Source organism: Asterias amurensis, chromosome 21, assembly GCF_032118995.1.
Source record: "Asterias amurensis chromosome 21, ASM3211899v1".
Lineage (NCBI taxonomy): Eukaryota > Metazoa > Echinodermata > Asteroidea > Forcipulatida > Asteriidae > Asterias > Asterias amurensis.
This window is the reverse complement of record NC_092668.1, coordinates 5,210,732-5,233,235: the sequence shown is the minus strand read 5'-3', so window position 1 is coordinate 5,233,235 and position 22,504 is coordinate 5,210,732. Positions and strand designations below refer to the sequence as shown.

At 37.5% G+C, this 22,504-nt stretch overlaps 1 protein-coding gene across 2 annotated transcripts; it reads left to right on the top strand.

Moving 5' to 3' along the window:
* The first annotated feature begins 1,593 nt into the window (after positions 1-1,593).
* Positions 1,594-21,370, top strand: LOC139953260 (uncharacterized). Of its 2 annotated transcripts, none has more exons than XM_071952731.1 (10): positions 1,594-1,695; positions 5,059-5,369; positions 13,876-14,058; positions 14,277-14,371; positions 15,201-15,303; positions 16,096-16,383; positions 17,283-17,326; positions 18,248-18,401; positions 20,165-20,284; positions 20,510-21,370. In XM_071952731.1, the coding sequence occupies exons 2-10, from the start codon at positions 5,084-5,086 to the stop codon at positions 20,557-20,559; spliced, it is 1,323 nt and encodes a 440-aa protein (XP_071808832.1). In that variant the 5' UTR covers positions 1,594-1,695; positions 5,059-5,083; the 3' UTR covers positions 20,560-21,370. The 2 variants fall into 2 exon arrangements, with proteins under 2 accessions (XP_071808832.1, XP_071808833.1); XM_071952732.1 differs by lacking the exon at positions 1,594-1,695 and adding an exon at positions 3,888-4,001.
* The last annotated feature ends 1,134 nt before the right edge of the window (positions 21,371-22,504 follow it).

Here is a 22,504-nt window from a genome sequence, read left to right as displayed (position 1 = left end):
TTATAAAACTTATATGGTTAGAAAACTGTTGTAAAAGTAGAATACAATGATCTACACAAATATGCCTCAAAATTGCGTGGTTTACGTTTAACCTCGTCGACTAACACGGTCGGCCATTTTTTGGGAGTCAAAAAGTTGACTCCCATAAATGGCCGACCGTGTTGATTCGCGACGTAAAATGAAAATCGTGCAATTTTGAGTGATACTTGTGTGGATCATTATATTCTACTTTTAAAACATCTTTCCAACCATAGACATTTCATAACAAACGGTTTCAAACGCTTTTTTATAGACCAACTCGTCCGATCCAAGGCAACGTGTTCCTTTAATATATACTATCAATAGCTCTCCATTGCTCGTTACCTGTGTTTTTATGCTAACAAATATTACATGTACATGTGGGTAGTTACCAATAGTGTTCAAGCTCGTTCAATACACACACAATAATATCATTATTTGCTTTGGTTAGATTACACAACGGAAGTCGATAAAGCCTTAAGTACATAAAACAGAAGGACGATAATCGTTTCTCACAATACAAAATTGACAACCCATCTACGGACAACTTAATACAATCATTCAATCAGTGGCTAAGCATTGCATAACTTTACTAGGCCAATGAATACATTAACCTTATTAACCGTTATTATTAATTGTAAATTATAACAAAACAGCTCGATTTGCAGTATGTATAGGATACATTATGCAAATCCGTGTAAAAACGCCTCACAACATTATAACACCGAATTATAAAAAAAAAATAATAAATAAAAATAAAAAACATAACCAGCGATAAATAATCATAATTTTGATTTTACCCACAATAAATTAATACATTTTTGTTTAAAAGAAAAATTATCACTAATTCTTTTCAAATAATAAATCAGCACGTCTTCAGTTTTGTTTTGTCCCCAAGTTAAAAAAATGTATAATGCAAAAACCTATGTAGATAAACTCAAATCAAAGTAAAGAAAAATAATTTGTCTTAGAAATTCGTGTATATAAAATAAAATGCACTTCTTCTTCTTCTTCTTCTATTTTCATTCATTTATATATAACGGTCATTATGGTATTAACCACATTTTAATCCTCACCGAAGTCAAATCATTCCCCAGTCGTTTCACACTCGGATTTCACTGCTATATGTAGCCTTTAATGTCCTTCAACAGTTTTACTACATTCAACACTTCGTGAATACCCCTAGCGCACCGCTTGCATTGTGCATTGCTTTTTTTATAAGCACCATTATCTAATTCAATTGTGTCGTCACGAGCACGTGTCCATTCAATAGCGATTCATTCATAAAAATCTCTTCCGGACCTCCGGAAGCGCCGCACAAGAGCTACCGCCCGTTTTACCTTATATGGTATACACTCTCCAGCCGACCAATCAGCGCCGGTGGGAACTCCGCATCGGCTATGAATATGCAACGGATTAGGGTGAAGTTCACGTTACGTCGACCGATCTTATCAATGGGATTGTATTTATAGCACAGGGGAACTCTATAATGGGCGGGCTTAGTTTCTGAAGTGGCTACAAAGCTGGGACGGGGATAGCCGTATAAAAGCGGGATTCCTTCTGTACACTCACTGTGTCTATGTGACTCATAGTGAGCGGTGTGTCTAAGTGCTCCTGGCTCTCGGCTCATTTCCTTGGAACATTATCTACACTTACTTCTCTTTTTACCAACTTGAGGTAAGACTCGATGTTTCGTTTTTTTTTCATCATAAAATCGGTCAAACCGCAAATATGTTTTTATAATTGTGTTGACTTTAATTGTGTTCATGGACTGAGACATTTTATTTTAGTGGAGATAAGATGTAAGGATATTTGTACCGGGCAGTTCCAAGACGTGATTTATCAATTTTCCTCAATATTGGAAACTAATTATCTTCTGTTAAGCTTATTAGCAAGTGGGGAATTCACTGCCCAACCGCAATATTTATTATGTATTATTTGTGTGCATACTCCTGTGTAAGGACATGTTACTTTGAGGTTTTGTCTACTTGTCAAAAAAACTAGTTCGGGTCTTTTGGGGTATTTACGGACCCCCCTGCCCGTCACGTGCCAACGTTTGCGTGGGTGGTTTTGGTGTCATTATTGCGCAACCTGATTCGTGTTTATTTTTTAAAGAGCTATGATCGGCTATTGAATTAACTTACTGTAATCGGTTTGCCAATTTAAAACACTTAAAAGTATGTCTTCCCCTTTTCACCTGTTTTGCGCAGCACGTGGAAACTTACATGGAAGTAGTGAAGGCCTGGGTCATCACTATTCTTACCGTTATTTGCACTGTCAATGATGCTCAAAATAAACAAAGTTGCATCAGATGTTTGGACAAGAGACAAAAAAAACAAGGAATAACTTCAAAACAATCTTAGCTTTATTTTGGAAACTCCTTTGCCCAAACAATCATCCTTTGGTCTGACAAACCACAAACGTATATCTTGTCTTGAATTTGCTCATTATTAGGTTTATCTGTTACTTTAAGATTTAACTTCCGCGTTTTGAATACCTGTACTTGGGATAAGACTAAGGTTCGCGCCATAGCACCAGGGTCTAGCGAACCAATCCATGGAAAACATTCGTATTATCTTCTGCGCACAAATCTATTTCCTGCCAGTTTAGATAGAATACCAGGAAAGCCCAGGTCTTGTGTTTCTCTGGACATCCTTTGTCTTAGATGATTTTTTGTGTCGTTGTGGTTAAAAATAAATTTCGTCGAAAGCTTGAGGGTCGCGAGTTTGTCTCAGTGGTCTGGGAACAGTTCAAACCATGGCCAGATTATCTCAGTTTCTGTTTCTTGCTCTATGGTTTGCCAATAGCCGGTTAGGGTTCTTAGTCAAACTGATATCGTTTATGTGTATATGCATACAGCGTTACCCAATTGTTCAGTGAGTAAATTAAACATGGTGTTACCCTTTCACCGATGTGTTGTAGCCGCTGGTGTTAGCACTGTGCACACCATACAAGAGCAAGTATTCCAAAGTTAATATTCTTCATCCCCGAAGTAAATTTAACATCTATTAGAGCAAGTAAATTGTAGTGTTTGACCATGAGTGTTTTTAAGGTTTTTGACAGTGATATCACTCCGTTTGGTTTGGGGAATAATCACTTATTACACAAATGCCCTTCTCATTTACTAAACTTTGAAGGTCTAAATCGTTCTTATCAGTTGTTCTAAGATCGACTTCAAAAGAAAATTAGTAGAACATTTTTCTCTCAAAAACAAGATAAGACAATTGTCTAATAGCGTAGTGGATGGAATCACGTTGATAGAGTAACGTGTGAAAGTTGTTGACTGTTAGCTGTTGTCACCAATCGTGTCTCTGACTGCAATGTACAACATTAGTTTCTGATGTAAGACCCTGTAATATTGATGTGGGGGGGGGGGGGGGGGCTACAGTCCGGTCGGAATAGAAAACAACAAGACATTGAACACATGGTGTTACGTCCACGTGTAGTTATTATAACTCACATGACTTGTGAATGTGCCATCAATAAAGGCAAGGTCATATGAGTCACGTGACCCCTGTTGTCAGGCAGCACTGCAGTTGCTTCTGTGTGTGGGTGTACGTTGGACACATGGAGAGGGGAGTGTATGACTTGACAGAGATATGAATCTCCAAGTGAAACTTGAATCAGTTCTTACTGGTCAATCCTTTTATGTTAAAATATTGATGGTCGAAAATCAGTGATTTGGAAAACAGCGCTGATTGTGATCGGTCTCCATTCATAAAGTTGAGGTACAGCCTACAAGTCATCCCATTGGCTGACGCGAAAGTGACGTTTCACTAATCACAATGCAGCTCCGAGCTACGTCACATGAAGTGGGAGGTTCCAAACGTTTAGGGTATTCATGTTAGACTTGAAAGCGGTGTTCAATAGTTTCTTTCACTTCATCGGTTCATCCAAGTTTGAACCGGGGTGTTCTCTCTGCTTTTTTGGGAGGTTTCCAAGACGGGATTTCTCACCGTGTGGCGTCAACATACGCCAGCATTGTATGTATTTCTTTCTCTTTTGAAATATTGTATTTATATATAGTAAATATTTTTGTTGTGTTTTAATGGCCTTGATTTTAGACTTGACTTTTGTGGTTTCGACTTTGCGGCCGTAAAGAAAAGACAGGTGCACTTTTAAAGAATTTCAAATTCGAAAGAGGTAACTGGTAGAGTTGCTTGTCGTTATGAACACTTAAGCTGTGGTTCATATACCAGCTATGCCTCCTAGTGTTAAATAAACTGGATGTTAGCAAATATTCTTTTATCGCACCGATGTGAACTAATAGTTCAGTGAAGTTTTGAACTTGAAGATGGTCCAGCTATTTTGGACGGTCACACCCAAGCCTTCTTGAACGGACGACTGTTGTTAACAACTGCCTTCCTCGATGTGGTATTTTCATCTCCCATCCCCGTTTTCAAACTGCCCGTTTTTATCTCTTGCCCAATACTGATGTGTATATAGTTTTGAAACTTCAATCTTTCTGTATAGCCCGACTTTTACATTGCACCAGTAACGTGAATAACTGTGCCAAACTGTTTCGAGCAACGTGTTTGATGGTCGTATATACGCCTCCCGTAAAAGCAAAATGGCGGCGGATGACTCCACGGTTCTATATGTATATAGGTCGCCGAGGGTGCGGTGTCCATGAAAGATTTCGCAACTCAGCGACACACTAAGACAGCGAGAATTTGACATTGAATATGATATCTTCGCATGTATTAGGACCACTTTGTGACTAAGACAAGGGTGTATAATGGAAGTGCGGTGGAAAGTCAAAAGAAAACGCTTTACCTCACAATTTTGATGAAAAGTGATCACAAGTTGCCATTTACTCTCCGCTCTGACGTTTTAGGGGTGACTAATTATGAAGTTATGCACGGCAACAAAAGACATGGCAAAGAGCAGTAATGTTACCCTAAAATGTGTACAGCTGTTCTCAAAAGCAAACTGTTTAGTGGTATAAATGTTTTGGCTTTTAAAATGTTAAATTTTGTGACATTTTGAGCGGTCTTAATTTGTTTTAAACAACAAATTAAATGTCTGATCTATCACCAGAACTCCGAGGAGACATAACCAAAGCATGCCGGCACTGATGTCCACTCCACCGCCCAGTTTCACCATTTACCCCACCAGCACCAGCGGTGGGACGAGGGTCCTGAACCCGTCCATCTCGTCGGTTCGCCCGGTCGAAAGGATGCGTCTGCGACCATGGCTCATCCGTAACATCGTTGAGAAAACCATACCCGGCTTGGAGTGGTTGGATGAAAAGGAACAGTTGGTTAAGATACCCTGGAAACATGCCGCAAGACACGGCTGGACTTGTGACAAAGATGCATCGCTATTTCGTGCTTGGGCCATCCATACAAGTAAGTCATCTCTTCAAAAAGTTTTTGATTTTCAAATTGAATGAATATTTTTCTCTTAAACCACTGTTCCCTTTTGTCCTAAAAAAGGTGATCTATCTCCACTAGAACATTGTGTTTTCAGCTCTCGCATCAACTACAATTTAGAAGAATTATTAGAAGAAAGCTTTTCGATCATACTTGAGGATACTTTCTTAATACCTGAAAACACTGTGTTTTCTCATGACGTTTCATGGTTTTAATTAAATCGTTTAAGAACATAAATAAAACTAATTCCATACTAACCCTAAGAACTTGTGTGGTGGTGGATCGGCCACTCTTTTTATAGTCATCTCTCGAGGCTTGAACTACAACGTGTTTTTTTTTTTTCCTTCAATAAATCACCAATTATTTCAGCTACAGACTCTCCCATTTCCATGTTTTAAATTTCTTTGATTTTCAGAAACTTATCACATTTTTCAAAAAATACAGTACTTCTGTCCTTGCGTCCACGAATCACTCTCATCAGAAAGGGTAGATTAGGACCAATCCACAATGAATTGATTGATTTAATAAGTGTTTTTAAAATGCATATGAATTAATTTCAAATTTAATCCGTTCAAACATGGAAAAAACGCTGGCGTTGTGCAGCTCAATATTTTGTCGATTCGAAAAGAAAAGTGTTCTCATATAAATTGTTGCGTGAAATGGCGAAATATTTCTTTTGCGATTTTGGGTGCGTGAGAAGCTAAACCACCACCGTTTGAATTAGTCACATATTTAAAACAGTCAATATTGTCATAAATACAGCCTGTTCAGCATTAGATAAAAAGGCAAATAAAAAATTGTTCCCTAAATATGCATTGAATATCAATCGATTTCTAAACACTGGATTGTGAAGTGGGCGCTTTTTTGATGAGCGAGAACAAACTGTGGAAATCGATATGTCACTTTTTCATTGAAGCTTGATGGGAAAATCAATGAGTAAATAGAACTGATCAAGTTAGCATAAGGCTTCTTTTTTTCACACACCTCTAAAATAAAATCATGTTTATTTGGGGTGGGTAATTAAAACATAATATGAAGACAGATTAGGTGTGAGTTAGGGCATGATGTGGAGAGAAAATCAATAATGTAGTCACTGTTGGAAAGGCCTTTAAAAAACTCAGTCATTTTATCCTAAATTCTCTAATTTTAAGTCACAAAACGGATTTGTGCATCTTTTTTTATTTATTTCTTTTTTTTTTGAGTAAGACTTATTGATCCTCTTCGAATGTTGTGAGTTGGGGCATGACATGAATAAATGATCAATAAGAAAGCGACTGTGGGGATGAATAAACCCGCTTTAACTCATCAATTGTTTTTATTTCAACTTTTAAATATTAGAAATAACACTTGTCGATCCTCTCAAAATGTTGTGAGCCAGGGCATGATATTACGAGATGATCAATAATAAAGGTATAGTCACTGTGTGAAAAAAAACAAAAAATAAACCAAGTCAATTTCAAGGTCTAAATTTTGATGTTTGCAATTCTTCTTTATCATTAATTAAAAAATAAATAAAGTCTTTCCGATTCTCTTAGACAGTTTTCTATACCTACCGGTGCAGGCTGATCAGGTTTTGTAAAACAGCTTCCAATGTGAACACACAGATTTTAACAGTACTTATTTGGGGATGAAGGGGAAGTTTCCCACACAAAATAATTTGTTTTTAAGGGCAGAGTGATAACGGTAACTTAAAGTGGGAGTTTTTTCGCTCAAGGAAAGAAGCATGCGTCGAAACAAGGAACAGACTTTCATCAAAACGAGGAAACTTAGAGCAATATTACACAATTGTTTTGGTTTAAGAAACGGAGCAGGGTGTTGAAACATTTCCTTCCAAACTCCCACGTCATAAAAACACTGACGATCACTTTCTATTTTCATTCCTCCAAAAACTGGTAAAATAATTTTGTTTTTGGAAGCAATTGTACAGGAGTAAATATTCATTAACATTTATAACTTGATCTGAATTGACTGTTTGAAGAGGGGAAATGCTTTTACATTTTATGATGATTGACTTACAATGCGATTATACTTTTATACTTTTTAGTCTCACTTCCGCAATATAAGAAAATAAAAACTGGAATCTCTTCCAAACACATGGTTAAATAACTGTTATCTTTGCAAAAGGTCTGTCACTGACAAGTTGTCACTTACAGAGATCGAAAACATGCTTCACAATAATGAAAAATACATCTTCTTGTCACTTTTTGATGGAAATCAATTTTGATTTTCAGTCTGCCGTTATTACAGTTCTCTTCAGAAAAAACTGTCATTCATGTAAACGACGTTTAGCAATCTAAGATCTAAGTGAATATTCTGTCGCTTGATAAGATGCCACTCTTTGGATGGTCTATACATCATTTTCCACTAAACGAAGAATACATCTGTTGAGAAGTTCAACAACAATAAGGCGAATGTAATTAAGCCCACAACCATGGAATAGCACCAGTGTCGCAAACAACATCACTTTCCAGAATATACCAAACAACTTGCACAATATTTGGCGCGAGGATCCCATAAAAGCAAATTGTGGACTTAATGGGGGTCCCCAATCTGATTTGAAGGTTCATTTAAGATGTCACTTTTATCCATATTATCAATACCCGAGACAGTAATTAGGGGGGGGGGGGGGGGGGGCGGGGGCCTTATCCGGGTTGTAAGTATTGGTCAAGACCTATCCAGGAATTCAAAGACCTATCTACCAGATATGCCTATACAATTATTCAATTCCAAAACCATTCGTAAGAATAATACTACGGAAAAAAATGAATCATGAACGAAATTAAGGCACTTCAGTACCGTAGAGTAAAAAAAATCAAACCCAAGGGACAATAAGAATTCAAACTCCACGACAACACTCCGTGCTGCAGCGAGGTTGACACCCTCTGGTGTGGGTGGGTTGGATGATAACCCCCCCCCCCCCCCACCATCCCCCCACCAGTACTTGGTAAAGACTGTCACGGCCAGTAATGTAATTAGTTCAGATGGATGTTCAAATACTTATAGCGTAAAGTGATTTGTTCCCACCAGTGGTTAATGTTACAGAGTTGTTCGAGTATACATCGAGTGGGCGTAATATATAACAGCAGGATCACTTTACAAGTTGTTTCTTAATTCTTCATTGGTTTTTGAGCCTGGGGTTCAGAAATGGAATATTGTCAGAAGCATTGCTTGAATTCTTGACTAATTGTGTATAATTACTTCCGGGGAAAGCGATTTCTGGTTTATTTTTCCTTGGAGGTTCTCCTCTACGGTTTTTGATACTGAAATAAAAGGGTTACATTTGTTTTAGTTGGGAAATAATTTGAACATAATTATCACCCCCACCACCCCAACTTCCTCCATTAAAGTGAGCGGGGGGGGGGGGGGGTGGGGTTACGTGGCAATACGTAGCATAATTCACATGAATGTTATTTCAGAACAAAATAAGTACGATCGCGGCGCTTCACTTGCATTGTGTACTGGCACCCAATAAGAAAACGTACATTCGATATGTACCTACAGGTGAACCAGTGAAACACTCAACACTGTTCATTCACAAAACGGCAATATTCATAGACTAGCAACGGTCGACCCTCAACACCGCAAGGGGCACAGGTTTGGTGCGTGGGCGTTGTACATACGATAGATCACGGCCCGCGACTAGTGGCAAGTTTTATGACCTACGTAGCTGCTCAAACAAGCTGAGTCAAAGTCACGAGACCAGCCTGAAGCGAACAAACAACTTTGTTTGTGACTTTGGTAAAGGAGTCCGGGCCTTCACCCAAATTCCCCCGGTTGTCATTGCAAAAAAGGTAGGGCCTGCTCACAGGAGATGTTTTTCCGTAACATGTTCAAGTTTGTGGATTTATTTGTTATCTTTCAAACGTGGGACGAGGAATACTTGAACTTGTTTTTTTTCTTGTCACGGGGAGAAGAAGATGATCTCATCATGTTTTGGAGTAAAAAGGAGTCAGTATTGCGAAATGTTGGTAATTGCAAGGAAAGCTGGAACACTGAGGTAAACCACTGACCTTCAGGTATAGATTTTGGGAGGTTCGTCTCTCGTCAAAGTGAATGTCATAAACATGTAATGTATAGAATGCGTTTAACTAAGTAGACTTTCACTGGCTCAAATCAAACATACAGAGATGTACAATAAAACACTATAGGCCTATCTGAAGATCGAACAAAAAAGACTGACACAACTCTGACTTAAGTTAATTATGCGCTGCACTTGCACTGCACCATCGAAACATTGCTTGAACTTAAAACACGATTATTGTTTTTCAACGAAGAAAAAAAAACCCATCATATTTGCCAAAAGCTGAAGGGACGCACTCGATTCGCGGGAATCTTTTTTTTTCTAAACAACTAATGAAATAAAAAAGAGGTACTTTGTGAATCACGCGGCCGAAAAGGAACCGACAAGAAATTCCACGGTCATTAAATTCAGTTTGAAAAAAAGAAAAAATGAACGGGGTTTCCCTCGGTTTAAACAAAGCATGAGTCTGCCATAAAATATGCTTTGTACTTTCCCAGGGACTAATTGTGCGTGGGTGGACATTACAATTTGTAACACCAGAAGTGATTTGCTTGAATGCATTGCACGGGATTCCCTCTTTTACACCCACGCTTTTGTAAACTATAATGCGAGGTAAATTTAAAAACCCTGAAATGAAAACGGAATGTTAATTTGCGTCGAATTTGATTTCGTTTTGGGTCGAAATATGCCATTTTAATACTTTGAAGGAAAAGGAAAGTAAAAGAGAAACATTTTTGCGTCCCAGAGACAGCTGAATAAATAGTTCCCAGTCGTGGAAATATTTATTTCCACACTCGAGTTCCTTTGTTAAATATTTCTGAGTTCTTTTTTATTTTGTTTGATTATTTTCAGTTCAGAGGTTTATACATTTTCGTTATTACGTTCGAACTAATGACAGATAATATGAAATAAATATTTCAATCGTGGTGCGTTAAAGGCTCTGGACACGTTTTTGGTAATTAATTATTGTCAAAGACCAGTTGGTGTCCCAATATGCATAAAATAACAAATATTTTGTGAATATTTTAACTTAATTGGTCATCGAAATTGCAAGAAAATAATGAAAGGAAAAACACCCTTGTTGCACAAAATGTGTGTGCTTTTATACACCCAAATAAAAGGCTGCAGGACTGAAGTGTTTTAATAGTGAGAAATTAACTAGTTCTACACATTTACGTTACTTCAGAGGAAGCCGTTTCCACACAATATCAACAGCTCTCCGTTGCTCGTTACCAAGTTAAAGTTGTACGCTAAAAACTATAATGAGTATTTACCATTCTAGTGTCTAGTGCTTTTGAGTTCACTCCGAATAGTATGGGCCTACCATGGAGGTAGAATGGGCCAACACAGTAACTCATAATATACACAACATCAAATGACACTGGAGTAAACGGCAACCGTTCGTGTTTGGCAGAGAAGTACACGCACGTGCGACGGTTTACTTTTGAAAAACTGTTTCTCTACAGCTGCCGTCAGATAGCAGAATTGCTATGTACGGTTGCCCTAGTTTGGCCGAAAGGTTAGCAAGTTGTCATGGATGTTAAAATTCCCACGTGGTGTTCTAATCCATGTCTTTCTTTACACTTTAATTGATTACCATTTTTCATGATTGAATGTTGATGAACTGTCAGTGTAACTTTAACCATGTATGTATTCTCTCAGACTCTCAACGAGTCTATGCCCCGGCTTGTCTGATCCATTGTGCAAAATGATACCACTTTTGTTTTTACCAGGACAGACTCCCAATTTCCCACATGTTCTAAAAAAAAAATAACTTGAAAAAGACGAGTAGGCTGGCTCTGAAAATGTCATCAACGACTCTTGCCAATCAAGAAAGCAAGATTAACTATAACTGAAAGAAAACTTTAACAATGTGTAGATCATCAGTCGACGTTGTATAACTCATTATTAGTGATAATTATTTTCTTTAATTTTCGATCGACATTAACTTGAATTTGAGAAATTAGCAACACGAAGTTGAAATTGGATTACATTAAAAATGTGTATAAAGCGTTCTATGATTTATGAATCTTTTTTGCTGACAGCTTCACTATTGTAAACACTTTACTGGGTTTTAGCTAAACCGCAATTTATATTTTCAGGTTTACTTTCCACACCATTAGGCAATACTTAATAAAAGAAAACTGCTTCCATGTTCCCATGTTCCCATGTTCCCATGTTCCCATTCTCCAGGCAGCGTATTCAACCACTCTATTGCATAATCGGAACGGCATCCCCAAAATATTTGAAGGTCGTCATATTCTTTCAAACAAGTACAACAACTTGAATGCCGTTTATTGTCAAACAACACATCACAGTGGTGGTACAGAACGCGGAACAGAAAGCCCCTCCGCAGCGAAGTGAAGACTAAAGAATGCGTGGGTGGAACGGTGTCGATTTACGGCGCGCGCCGCTGATTCTGTAAAGGCCCAGTCAAATTACGTGAACAACTCGTGACTCTCTCTCGGGTCGCAGGGGGTCATTCAAAAAGGGAGAGGAAAAAAAGGCTCCGAAAATATGATGGAGAATCCGTCAGTTCTTTTGGGATGTTTTATTTTTAGAGTCTGTATTGCGTCACATGCAACACCTGGCAGCAATAGTACAACAAGAGTACCTTTTAAGTTAGCCATGGGGATGAAAAAACAGCATCAGATTCAGCGGCTGAGAAGAGAGTTCAACAAACTTCACGATTTTGTAGTACTATTGTTTCGTACTTTTGCAATTCACATTTGGTAGTGCTGACTTGGGGCCTAACGGTTGCCCATTTTGTAAATTCAACCCAAATCATTTCTCAGTTGTTTTTGTTGTGTATGTGGTCATTCACAGTTTCAACATGATACAATTTGTGAACATTTTTAGGTCCATTTGTAAACAAGTTAAAAAATGCAAATTATATGAACCAACACACAATTATAACTTCAGAACACGCACAGATAATTAACCAAACTTTCACAGCCAGTGAACAATGGAGATTAAATTAACTTAAACTAAAGTTTGATTTCAAATTCTTCCCACTGGAAGTTTGTTTTGTCCATACCTTTGTTAAATCATCCCCACCATTATACCAGCACCCTGAAACTGAAAGAAAAAGCAAAATACGTCAAACTAAAACTCTAATTAATAAAACTTTCTCTCAAAATTTCGTTTTACTTTCCTTCCTCCATGGTTAAAGCACATCCAATTTGACATTAAAAAATCTCTGAACAGAATAAAGTTAACCACTGAGGGGAAGCCTAATAAAAAAATACTTAACACAAATGTCATGCTTGATCCACGCACGTGATCTCTTCAGAAGGTTATACACCCGTACACCCCGTTGTTGCCGTATGAAAGCACAGAGCCCTTGGGGCATTACAGTGGTGTTGCTTGACTGTTCATACAATTGCGCAATCAAACACACATGCACATACCAAACCGATTGACAGTACCATCTCAAGGTCGGAATATACCCTCTGTAGAAAAAAAAGAATACCCCGGACTTTAAACCATTGAGATTGAAACAAAGTTTCAATAAAACCAAAATTCTATAGGCTCTCGCTGTCTTCCTTTCTTTTCTTTTTGCTTTTCTGTCGTCATCGTTAAAATATTCTTACTAATTCTTTTTAAGATTCAGTTGATTGATTTGTGTTGTGATTGCTTTCCCGCTATTGAGTCAGTGTAGATTATTTTGTTATTCTATTATTATGGTTTGTTTGGAATACACACTCTGGAAAAGTTCCACATGTCTCTGTTTTAATTAGAATTCTCTAGGCATACAATAAAGTGTATTGACTTTGTACGATTGCCAACCGCCCCTCCTCCAAATACACACTTCCAAAGGTTGCTGCATCATTCATCCTTATACTTGTCCACACTCACTTCAGGTTCATTGTCAAGGACGGACTTCCCATACATACAATATTAACTACTAACCTAATCCCTAATCCTGCTGGCCCTGCCCCCAGCTGTGAAATCGCTCCACCACCATCAAACAAATCCCTGAATATCAATTTTTCATGTATTAATCATCAAGTTCCCATACGGCAAACGATGTGATCGCTTCAACTTTCAAGTTAAAAAAGTGCGGTAACTCTTTCAGCTGAGGCAAAAACCACAACTATGCTATAGCCCCTTGGAAATGTGGTTAGGGTCAGCAAAGCATGATAAGGTTGCATGTAGTGTTCTACTGTGGCTTTATATTAATACACATTTTATGGGCGTTAAAAATCTGATTGAAGAAAGTAGGTCAATGGTAGTGTTTAAACTCAAGCGTTCTAAAAAGGATTCCGAGAAGGAGGTGTTAGACTTGCCTCTTAGTCGTCTGTGATTGGAAAAGTATGCAAAGTTCGAATCCCGCCCGAGTAGTATGTCTGTGATTTTTTTTTTTATGAAACTCGAGAAAGTGCCGAGTATACAGTGCTAACACACATCGGTGTAAGTGTAAAACCAAATGAATATTTTTGCATTTTTTTGCTATTACAGAAAAATACGACCCGGTATCCAATTGCCCGAAGGCGAATCCCAAGATCTGGAAAGCGAACTTCCGGTGTGCAATCAATTCACTTCCGGACATTCTTGAGGTCAAGGATCAGGGGAAGAGTAAAGGGAACGATGCTTACAAGATCTACAAGTTGATTCCGAAGAAGGCGAGAAAAAGCAAACCTGGTGAGCTGAATTCATTTTTTTTTCTTCTTTTGTTTTCCATTTTTTTTTTGCAACCACAGGATAATACAAAGTATGGTACGATTATAAAAATACCACAATCTAGAAAATATTAAGGCGCTTGCTAAACAGGAATGCATGTTTAACGTATGCTATACGTATAAATTAAATGTTTCTTGAAATGACTTTTGGTTAAAGCAATTCTTTATCTTGTTTTGCAGTGGGTGATGGCAGTACGATACACAAGAAGATCAGTCGGACTACCAGGAGATCGCCAAAGACCAGTTTATTTAAAGTGCAATCAAGAATTCTCCAGGTGAGTGTCAAACTTCGTTTTGCTTGCACTTCCTCAGAATCGGCTTTACTTTTGTGCATTTGGTTGTTTAAAATACATCTCTTAAAACGGTAATTGGTTCGAATCATACTCGAACCCCCCCTCCCTCCCGCTCGCCAAATGACAAAAAGTTAAAAGGACAGGTGACCAGTCAAACCTCACTCCAATGAGGTCTGGTTGGCGTATTTTTTTCCTAGGACAGACGAGGCCACTTACTATATTAATGGGCCCATGCTAAGGGGCTCATCTGCCCTGGTGGAAAACAGACCCCAAAGTAGGTAAAACACACTCATTAATGGTGAGTGGCCTCATCACTCCTGGAAAAAAAATACCCGTCCGGTTGAATTGAAAAGCATTAAGTTCATTTGGGATATCAATTATAGACCAGTGAATAACAATAATAATGAACAATTTTTGTAGAGCGCATATCACAATCACAGAGCTTTGAGATGAAAACAAAAGAGAAGTAAAAGTTAATAGAGATGTGAAGTAAATACAAAAGCAAAATTGAAAATAGTGAAAGAGTTGGATTGCTGGTGACATGACAACCTAACTTGTGGTCCTGCTGGCCAGACAATAAAACTTTTAATTGAGAGATAGTTTGCCAGGATGAGCCGGATTTTATTTTGCAGAAAATAATCTCTGTTTTAATACAGCATTCCATTATTGCATAATCGTCTCTACCAATAGCGTAGAAATCCATATGGAATTTCAATCATAATAACTGCAGAAACAGGAGCCAACTTAGATTAATTAATTCTTCCAACTTCTTCTAACTAAAGTTGATTTCGTTTTATTCTCTTTTGTAAAGACTCGAGACAGTATTACGTCCACGCACCATCCGACTTCTCAACAATTCTCACCTGACCTTTGGAAAGAGCATAACGAAGTCAGCCAATCACAGATGAATACAGGTAAGCCCAGTACCCAAGTGTTCATAATGTGGTCCCTGATTGGTTAAAATATGTTGCAACAAATCATACCCCAAACCTGGTTGAAAGTCAAACCACTTTCTAGAATTGTTATCCGGATTGTATTGGTTTTTAAAGGTACATACTTAGTTGCAATTAAAGTTACTATTACACGCAAGAATTTCCTTCGTGCAGGAAACTTCATTGGATATTTCTATCGCGTGCATTGCCAAAACCTTGGTGAGTTGATTTCAGGGCCCAATCGTGGAAAAAAACTTCGGCAAAGAAACACAAACAGAAAACAGGATCATGTTGTTTGGAGAGAAACAAATCAAGGAAGTCATCAGCTCTTTGTGACTATACAAGTGCATCTGCCAACGTTATACGTCACTGTAAAAACCCATCCACACAAGCCGCTGAAAATGAAAGTGATATATAGTTGTTTTTTTAATTCCTGGTTGAACATTTTCCCACGATACGATACAGGAATTAATCGAGGTGTAGAAGGTGGACAAACAATAATCATGTGAACATGCTGTAATTAACACGACAGTGGTTGAAGAAAAAAAATCAATAAAACGAAAATAACTTCTTTAATATTTTGTTTTTTATTTTGTTTGGGTTTGAGGTTTAACCCACTCGCTTTGTAACCTGACTCTGAGTTGTATCGAGACTTGCAAAGTCAGCCATCCTGTCAACCCAGTCGAAATCATATTATTTACACTACTCGATGTCTTTCACTTTATAGAGGTGTTAAAACATAATCGGTGTATTGTTTTTCTCTGATTTCTACAGATGTTTGGCATTCGAGTGTTACATTCAGCAATCAGAGTTCCCCAATGCGACACGAGCTTCCTCCGTACTCTTCCCCAACCTCTTCAAGAGTTAGCAATCTTTCCAGCCTTCCATCCCCGCTCTCACCAACCGCATCAGTTATAAGCCCTCCACCTCCATATCCATGCAACAGAGGTACTGCTTATTCACCCCTCTACGTACGGAGGGGGCTGATGGATTACATAGCCGATGGAAGATCACAAGATGACGTCACTGAATCAAATGGTTATCAAGATCACCACGATACAGGTAAGAGATTACTTTTTCTTTCTGACCGGATTTTAAAGATGAGCAATTTCAAGCAAATTTATACGGAAATTTCCACAGTTTTGATGCGAAAATGAAAGCGATCATCTTTTGTACAGATATTTATTTTAGTTTGAGCCAGTTTTTAGTTTAAAAGAAACAATCACTACGTAAGTGATTCTGAAACTGTAGGATTCATAATTTACATGTGGACGAAAGTGCAAGGAGACCCTTCTAAACCCTTTAGGTGCAAAAACTCTCTCTCTTATCCCGTGTCGTCCATGTGTTGATTTAACCATTAGAACTAATCAATGCTTGTTAATTCTTTGATGTGATTTCCTTGTGGTTGGTTAGTAGTCGTTCAATCCCATTTCCTCCTCCTCATCATTATATACCTTTGTTCTATTTGTGGCTATAGCTCTGTTAGAGTTCACCTAACAGCGGGGTGTGTAGATCATCCTTGTTTTTATTGGTCTATAGTTTGTATTATCTACCGGGGCATTGTTTTGTTTCGGGGGGGTCACTGACAGAAAGAAGAACCGGGAGATTTCCATAAAAACAAAATTTACCGTGAGAAGTAGGGCAGGAGTCAACTTTGTGTGCTACCAGAAAACAAGGGTGCGGCAAAACTGCTTGACCTCCTAAAAAGTGCTTTCATGGTGATTATTGTTAGAACAAATGGTGATCAATATTGTTATAATGATTGAACGCATTGATTCGCCCTGTCTTAAGTCGTTGCGTGGCGCATTCCCCTTGTTCTACTTTCGAAACCGTCGTTTCCGTTTCAATACTGAACTACCATTCAGGTTTATTTCCCCTCCTCGGGTTTAAGAATAATTTTAATGATGTTAACCTCGTGATGCTAAACGAGTTTTGTGTTTTTCTTTTCTTTTTGATTCTAGATAGTAATTGCAGTAACGTACCCTCCGATGAGGAAATTGTAGAGGTAGGTTTTGAACAATGACTAAAACAACATCCAATTATCCAAATAATTATGAGTGCTTTTAAATTAAATACTTTTTAATTCGAGTGAGACCTTTATTGACGAGCTTAGTTAAACTTTATAAACAAAATAAGGTACATTATTGTTAACGTATGCGAATACGAACCTATTAAAATAAGATGTTCTTACTTTGGTTTTCATTACTTACTATTTAATGATTGATACATCTCTATAATAATTGTTAAATTTACAACACTGGGCTTCTAAAAACTGAATAATTACACCTTTATTAATAAGCCAACGCCATTCAAGTTCGAAGCGCCCTCTCTTGACCAAAAGTGCAACATTATTGTTGTTTACCGAGTAGACGCCTGAAAATCAGACGATTCAGCAAAATGTTGCCCATCCCTGGGGAATTAGACGTCTAAAATTATTGCCCAAATATAGAGAGGTTTTATGAACGTCTCCTTCAGACAAAAGAACCCTTTTCAAGGGTTCAGGGATTGATTTTTACACTTGCTGAGGCATCGCCAGATATGGAAGTGGAGATCATTCCATTGGTCTTATAAGGAGCGATTTCAAGATCATGTTGGGGAGGTTTTCCGACACATTAATTTCATAGCTTTCACTTTTCCATGTAAAATTCTAAATTAGTGTTAATTTGAAAATGCTTTGATGGAGGTCTTTTCATGATTGAATTCGCGGTTGGTGTCTTGGCGATAAAAGTAACGCCTTCGCGTAAAGTCACCGAGATTTAGCCCTACGTATCGTTACCCCCACTAACTTTCCCTCGACTTGAAGTCTCATTGGTCGATATTTTCCGCGTTGATTTACGTATTCATGAGCTGGTCAGTTTTAGACAGGCGTGATTGGCTAATGGTCAGCCAAATCTAACTGTCGTTTTCTTACACCCCCTTTTTATAGATCGTTGACGATATGAGGAAGAACAGTCCAGAGCATAGCCCAACGTGCACGTCTCCATTTGATGGTAATAACAACAGTAGCTCCTATTGGACCACATCAACATTAGACCACAAACGTTTCATGAGCGATCCTCCAATGATGACACAAACAAGTGGTGAGTGCCCTTTGCGCGTGGTGAAGATGAAGCCCCACTGAAGTATACAATTCCTGGTTAATTCCAAACTTCAATTCAATTATATTGACCCATGGTGGTTCATTTACAAGAAATTTGAAACCCCTTTGAGATATTCAATTTGTGTAGATTCCGACTCCTCAATTTGATAAGATTTTTTTATTCTTGCTGGTTTTTAGTCCTCTTTCGTTTTGGTCAACAATAATAACAGAGACATCACCAATTAAATCTCGAGGGTTTACTATTGAGGTCTCTCACACACAGGGTGCCTGTTTTGACAACATTGGATGAGTGATTCACTGGGGAAAGATGTTAAGATTGTCACTTTTATCGTACCCCTACCCTTTTTCGCATTCCATTAGTTTTAAGAATTGGTACCCCGAGAGTTGGTAGAGGTTTAACCCCCACTGCTATAGGCGTGCCCGTGGTTTAAGATGGAGAATTACAGGAAGTGTTTGATAACTCCTTGAAAACAAATCTCCCTGAAAGTTATCAGTTTGTTGTCAACAATTATTTCCACTAAACGAGAAAGTGCGTCCAGGGTTTCAGATCACGAGATTCCCCTTTGTCTACGACGCTAAGAGGGTCAAACTGACCCTGTATAAGAGTCAACCCATGAACTAGACCATTGATAGTTAAACCCGGTAGCAAAACTCTGATAATACACTGAATGCCTGGAATTACAAGGATGCCATTGCCTCTGTTGCCCCTGATCTTGCCCTTGGTGCCCCTTCACAAAGTTACCCACAATGCAGAAACTGGGGGTGTTAACATTTTCACCATAGGTGTATACACATAACAATACCCCCCCCCCCCCCCCCAAAAAAAAAAAAAAAATAATAATAATCAAATCTACACCAAAATAGTGTTAAATTCAACACGCACTTCTTCAAACACAATCAAATTGCTGATATTTCCACAACAATTATATTAGTTTGGACTCTATCTTCGGCATAATGTAATGACAACACTCACGGTGTCAATTTCAACACCCCGGTTTTTGCATTATACTTAAATCTTGCCCAATGAAAGTGCACTTTGTGAAACAATGGCCTTTACCCTCTAAAAAAAAATTGACATTCCATGCATGCACTGTATAAATCTGGGAAGGAATTTCCAAACCTGGTGTACACCAGGTAAACTCCATGTCGGTAAATGACATCCTGATGATGGCCGGATGAGTCTTTGTGACTGAGGTCACAAAAGGTCATGACTTTACAAACAAACAAACATTAAACTCTTACAATGGGGATACTTAAAGGTACTGGACACCTTCGGTAACTATCTAAGACCAGTATTCTCACTTGGTGTATATGCCATCAAATCTGTGAAACTTTTGCCTAAAAAACTTTAAAAACCCCACAATACTTCAGATGGCGCCGTTTCACACAATCTTTTATAATTTCAACTGCTCTCTCCACTGCTCGTTACCAAGCATGCTTACAACTATTTTTTTAGTAATTACCAATAGTGTCCAGTGTATTTTAGCCTACCTTCTTGAACTGGTTAATAATTATAATTTGTTTACTTTCTTGTTATGAACTGGTCAATAATTATAATTTGTTTACTTTCTTGTTATGAACTGGTCAATAATTATAATTTGTTTACTTTCTTGTTATGAACTGGTCAATAATTATAATTTGTTTACTTTCTTGTTCTTGAACTGGTCAATAATTATAATTTGTTTACTTTCTTGTTATGAACTAGTCACTAATTATAATTTGTTTACTTTTTTGTTGATACAGACTTGCCAATGAGACCTCCCCCTCCTGAGTATTACGCTAGCTCTAGCCACGCCTTCATCAAACCAGAAACCAGGGCGTCGTGCCAGTACATGAAATCTGCAGTCGGCAGCGAAATGGCAGGTAATGACACAAAAATCGTAATTAAACTCATGCAAAAATCAAGAAGTTGGTAGAGCCCCAGGACTTTAATCCGAGTGACGTTGGTTCGAGTCCCAGTTTATTCAAGTTTTCTTTGTTTTACCCCAAAAATCAAAACATACATTATAATGATAGTCTGTTCTCTTGTTGTTTATAATGTTTTTAATTTGATGTTTATCATTATTATTTATATTTATGTATAAACAGATAATAGAATTACAAAGACGAGCACTGGGGCCTGTTTCTACGTGATGTGAGAAGCGTCTTGATACCCCCTACCACCACCCAACGGTGGGGTTGAAAGCTGTCATTGCAGACCTTCCGACTAGCAAGAGGCTTCCGTTAAACTCCCAACTTGCAAGGTGGTTCGTATAGTTGACTTGCAGACGACAAACTTTTGAACACTTGAAGACGCTTGTTTTCCTAGAGGACCAAAGTTATCACAACCGCAGCTTCGTGCCGACATCACCCGCTCCTTTAAGACGATAAATAGCGCCACCAACGACGTCAGATATTCACGAACGATTGACCAAAATTCCCGTAAAACTGCATGAACTTGGACTAAATATTGTTATTAAAATAAAAAATAATAGGGTCCTACAAGTTTGTTTGAACTTATTTCTTTTTTATATCGCTGTACTTGTTTTTGTGTATAAACGTATAAAACGACCGGCATTAAAACATTGCTACATTTTTGTATCGTAATAAAGTTTCGTGTACATACATGTTGGCAGTGAGAGAGATATGAAGGCAATTGTTTTGTTTTGAATTAGAGGTGTATCCATGGCAACGTCATAATGCTGCACCCTGTGATCACAAAAACCTATAACACAATTCTCTACCGTGTTGCATGTTTACTATAAAAACAGTCACTTTATTTCTGTAAATTGCAGTACTTGTGTAAATTATCATAACGCAAAGGGCATTGAAAATGAAAGTGATGACAAAATTGAGGAAATAAGTTCGTTGTTGGTGTACTATTATGTATTTTGGAAATCTTGCACATAATTAGATAGTAAAGAATCAGGTTTATTTTATTGAAATGTAAAAAAATAAAAAAATAAATAAATGAAGATTCTTCTGAAACTGTTATGATCAAGAATTTGTACTGTGGCACTTTGAAATAGTGAAATATGTCAATATTATTTGGATAACATTTTACAGATTTTGATGATTGTACTAAATAGTACTTTCCCTGAAACTAATGTATCATCACTTGAATTAATGTGAATAAGAGAATACTCCACAATAAATAACATGTAGAGCGTTGTAGGGTACAGGCCCAAAACTGGATTGACGAATGAAAAGTGTAAATAAAATTTATTTGTATATAAGAGAAAAAGTCCTTAACAGGCTTAAAACATTTCCAATTTGAATTTTTCAGCTTGAATTTTTAATAGAGCTTAAAAAATAGAAACTTTTTTTGCAGTTGATTAAATAATGTTATGTTTCAAAAACAGATGTTTTCTTATGTAATTACCACTGTATGTTTTGGGTGGAAATGTTGTTGTTTAAACAAAATACCATTTTAAACTCAAACTTACTTTTTGAAATATTTTTGTTTGAAAAGCTGTTTGCTTATAAAAAAAAACCATCAATGTAAGTTTGCATTGCTTTATTAGTAAGACCCTGCGGGTCATGCAAGATAAATCTGCAACCAGCAAAATATGATTACACCCCGAGTTTGGTTGAGACAATTTCGCCTTTTAAGTTCTCGATAAAATGAATTTAAAGTACTGTATTGAAATAAATTTATGAACTGTCCATTTTTTGGAAGGTCGGTTTAAGTCGATACCTATAACGCAGGTGAATGATTCTGTGTTTGTGTCGTTGATTTTGTTTGTATTTAATATTGGTGATTTCCAATTGCTGTTTTTTTTTTCTCTAAAGGAAGCTTGACTTATGCTATTTTTTAAGATTGATTAAAAAAATTACACTTTATGGAAATATAATATAATTGTTTACGATAGGCTTCGATTTTAAATGAAATAAGAGTGCCTTTTATTGTGTCTTTTGCTATGAATTTGTGCTACCGTCTCGTGTTTTGAGAGTTGGAGTGTTTCATCAGCGTTTGTTCAATGACATTTTTAATGTTGGGTACAACAGTTTTTAGAGATATAACATTTTGTACAGCAATGACTGAGTATAAATAAAATTTACATTTGAAGGAATAAGTCTAAATATTAGTCTGTTATTTTTAAT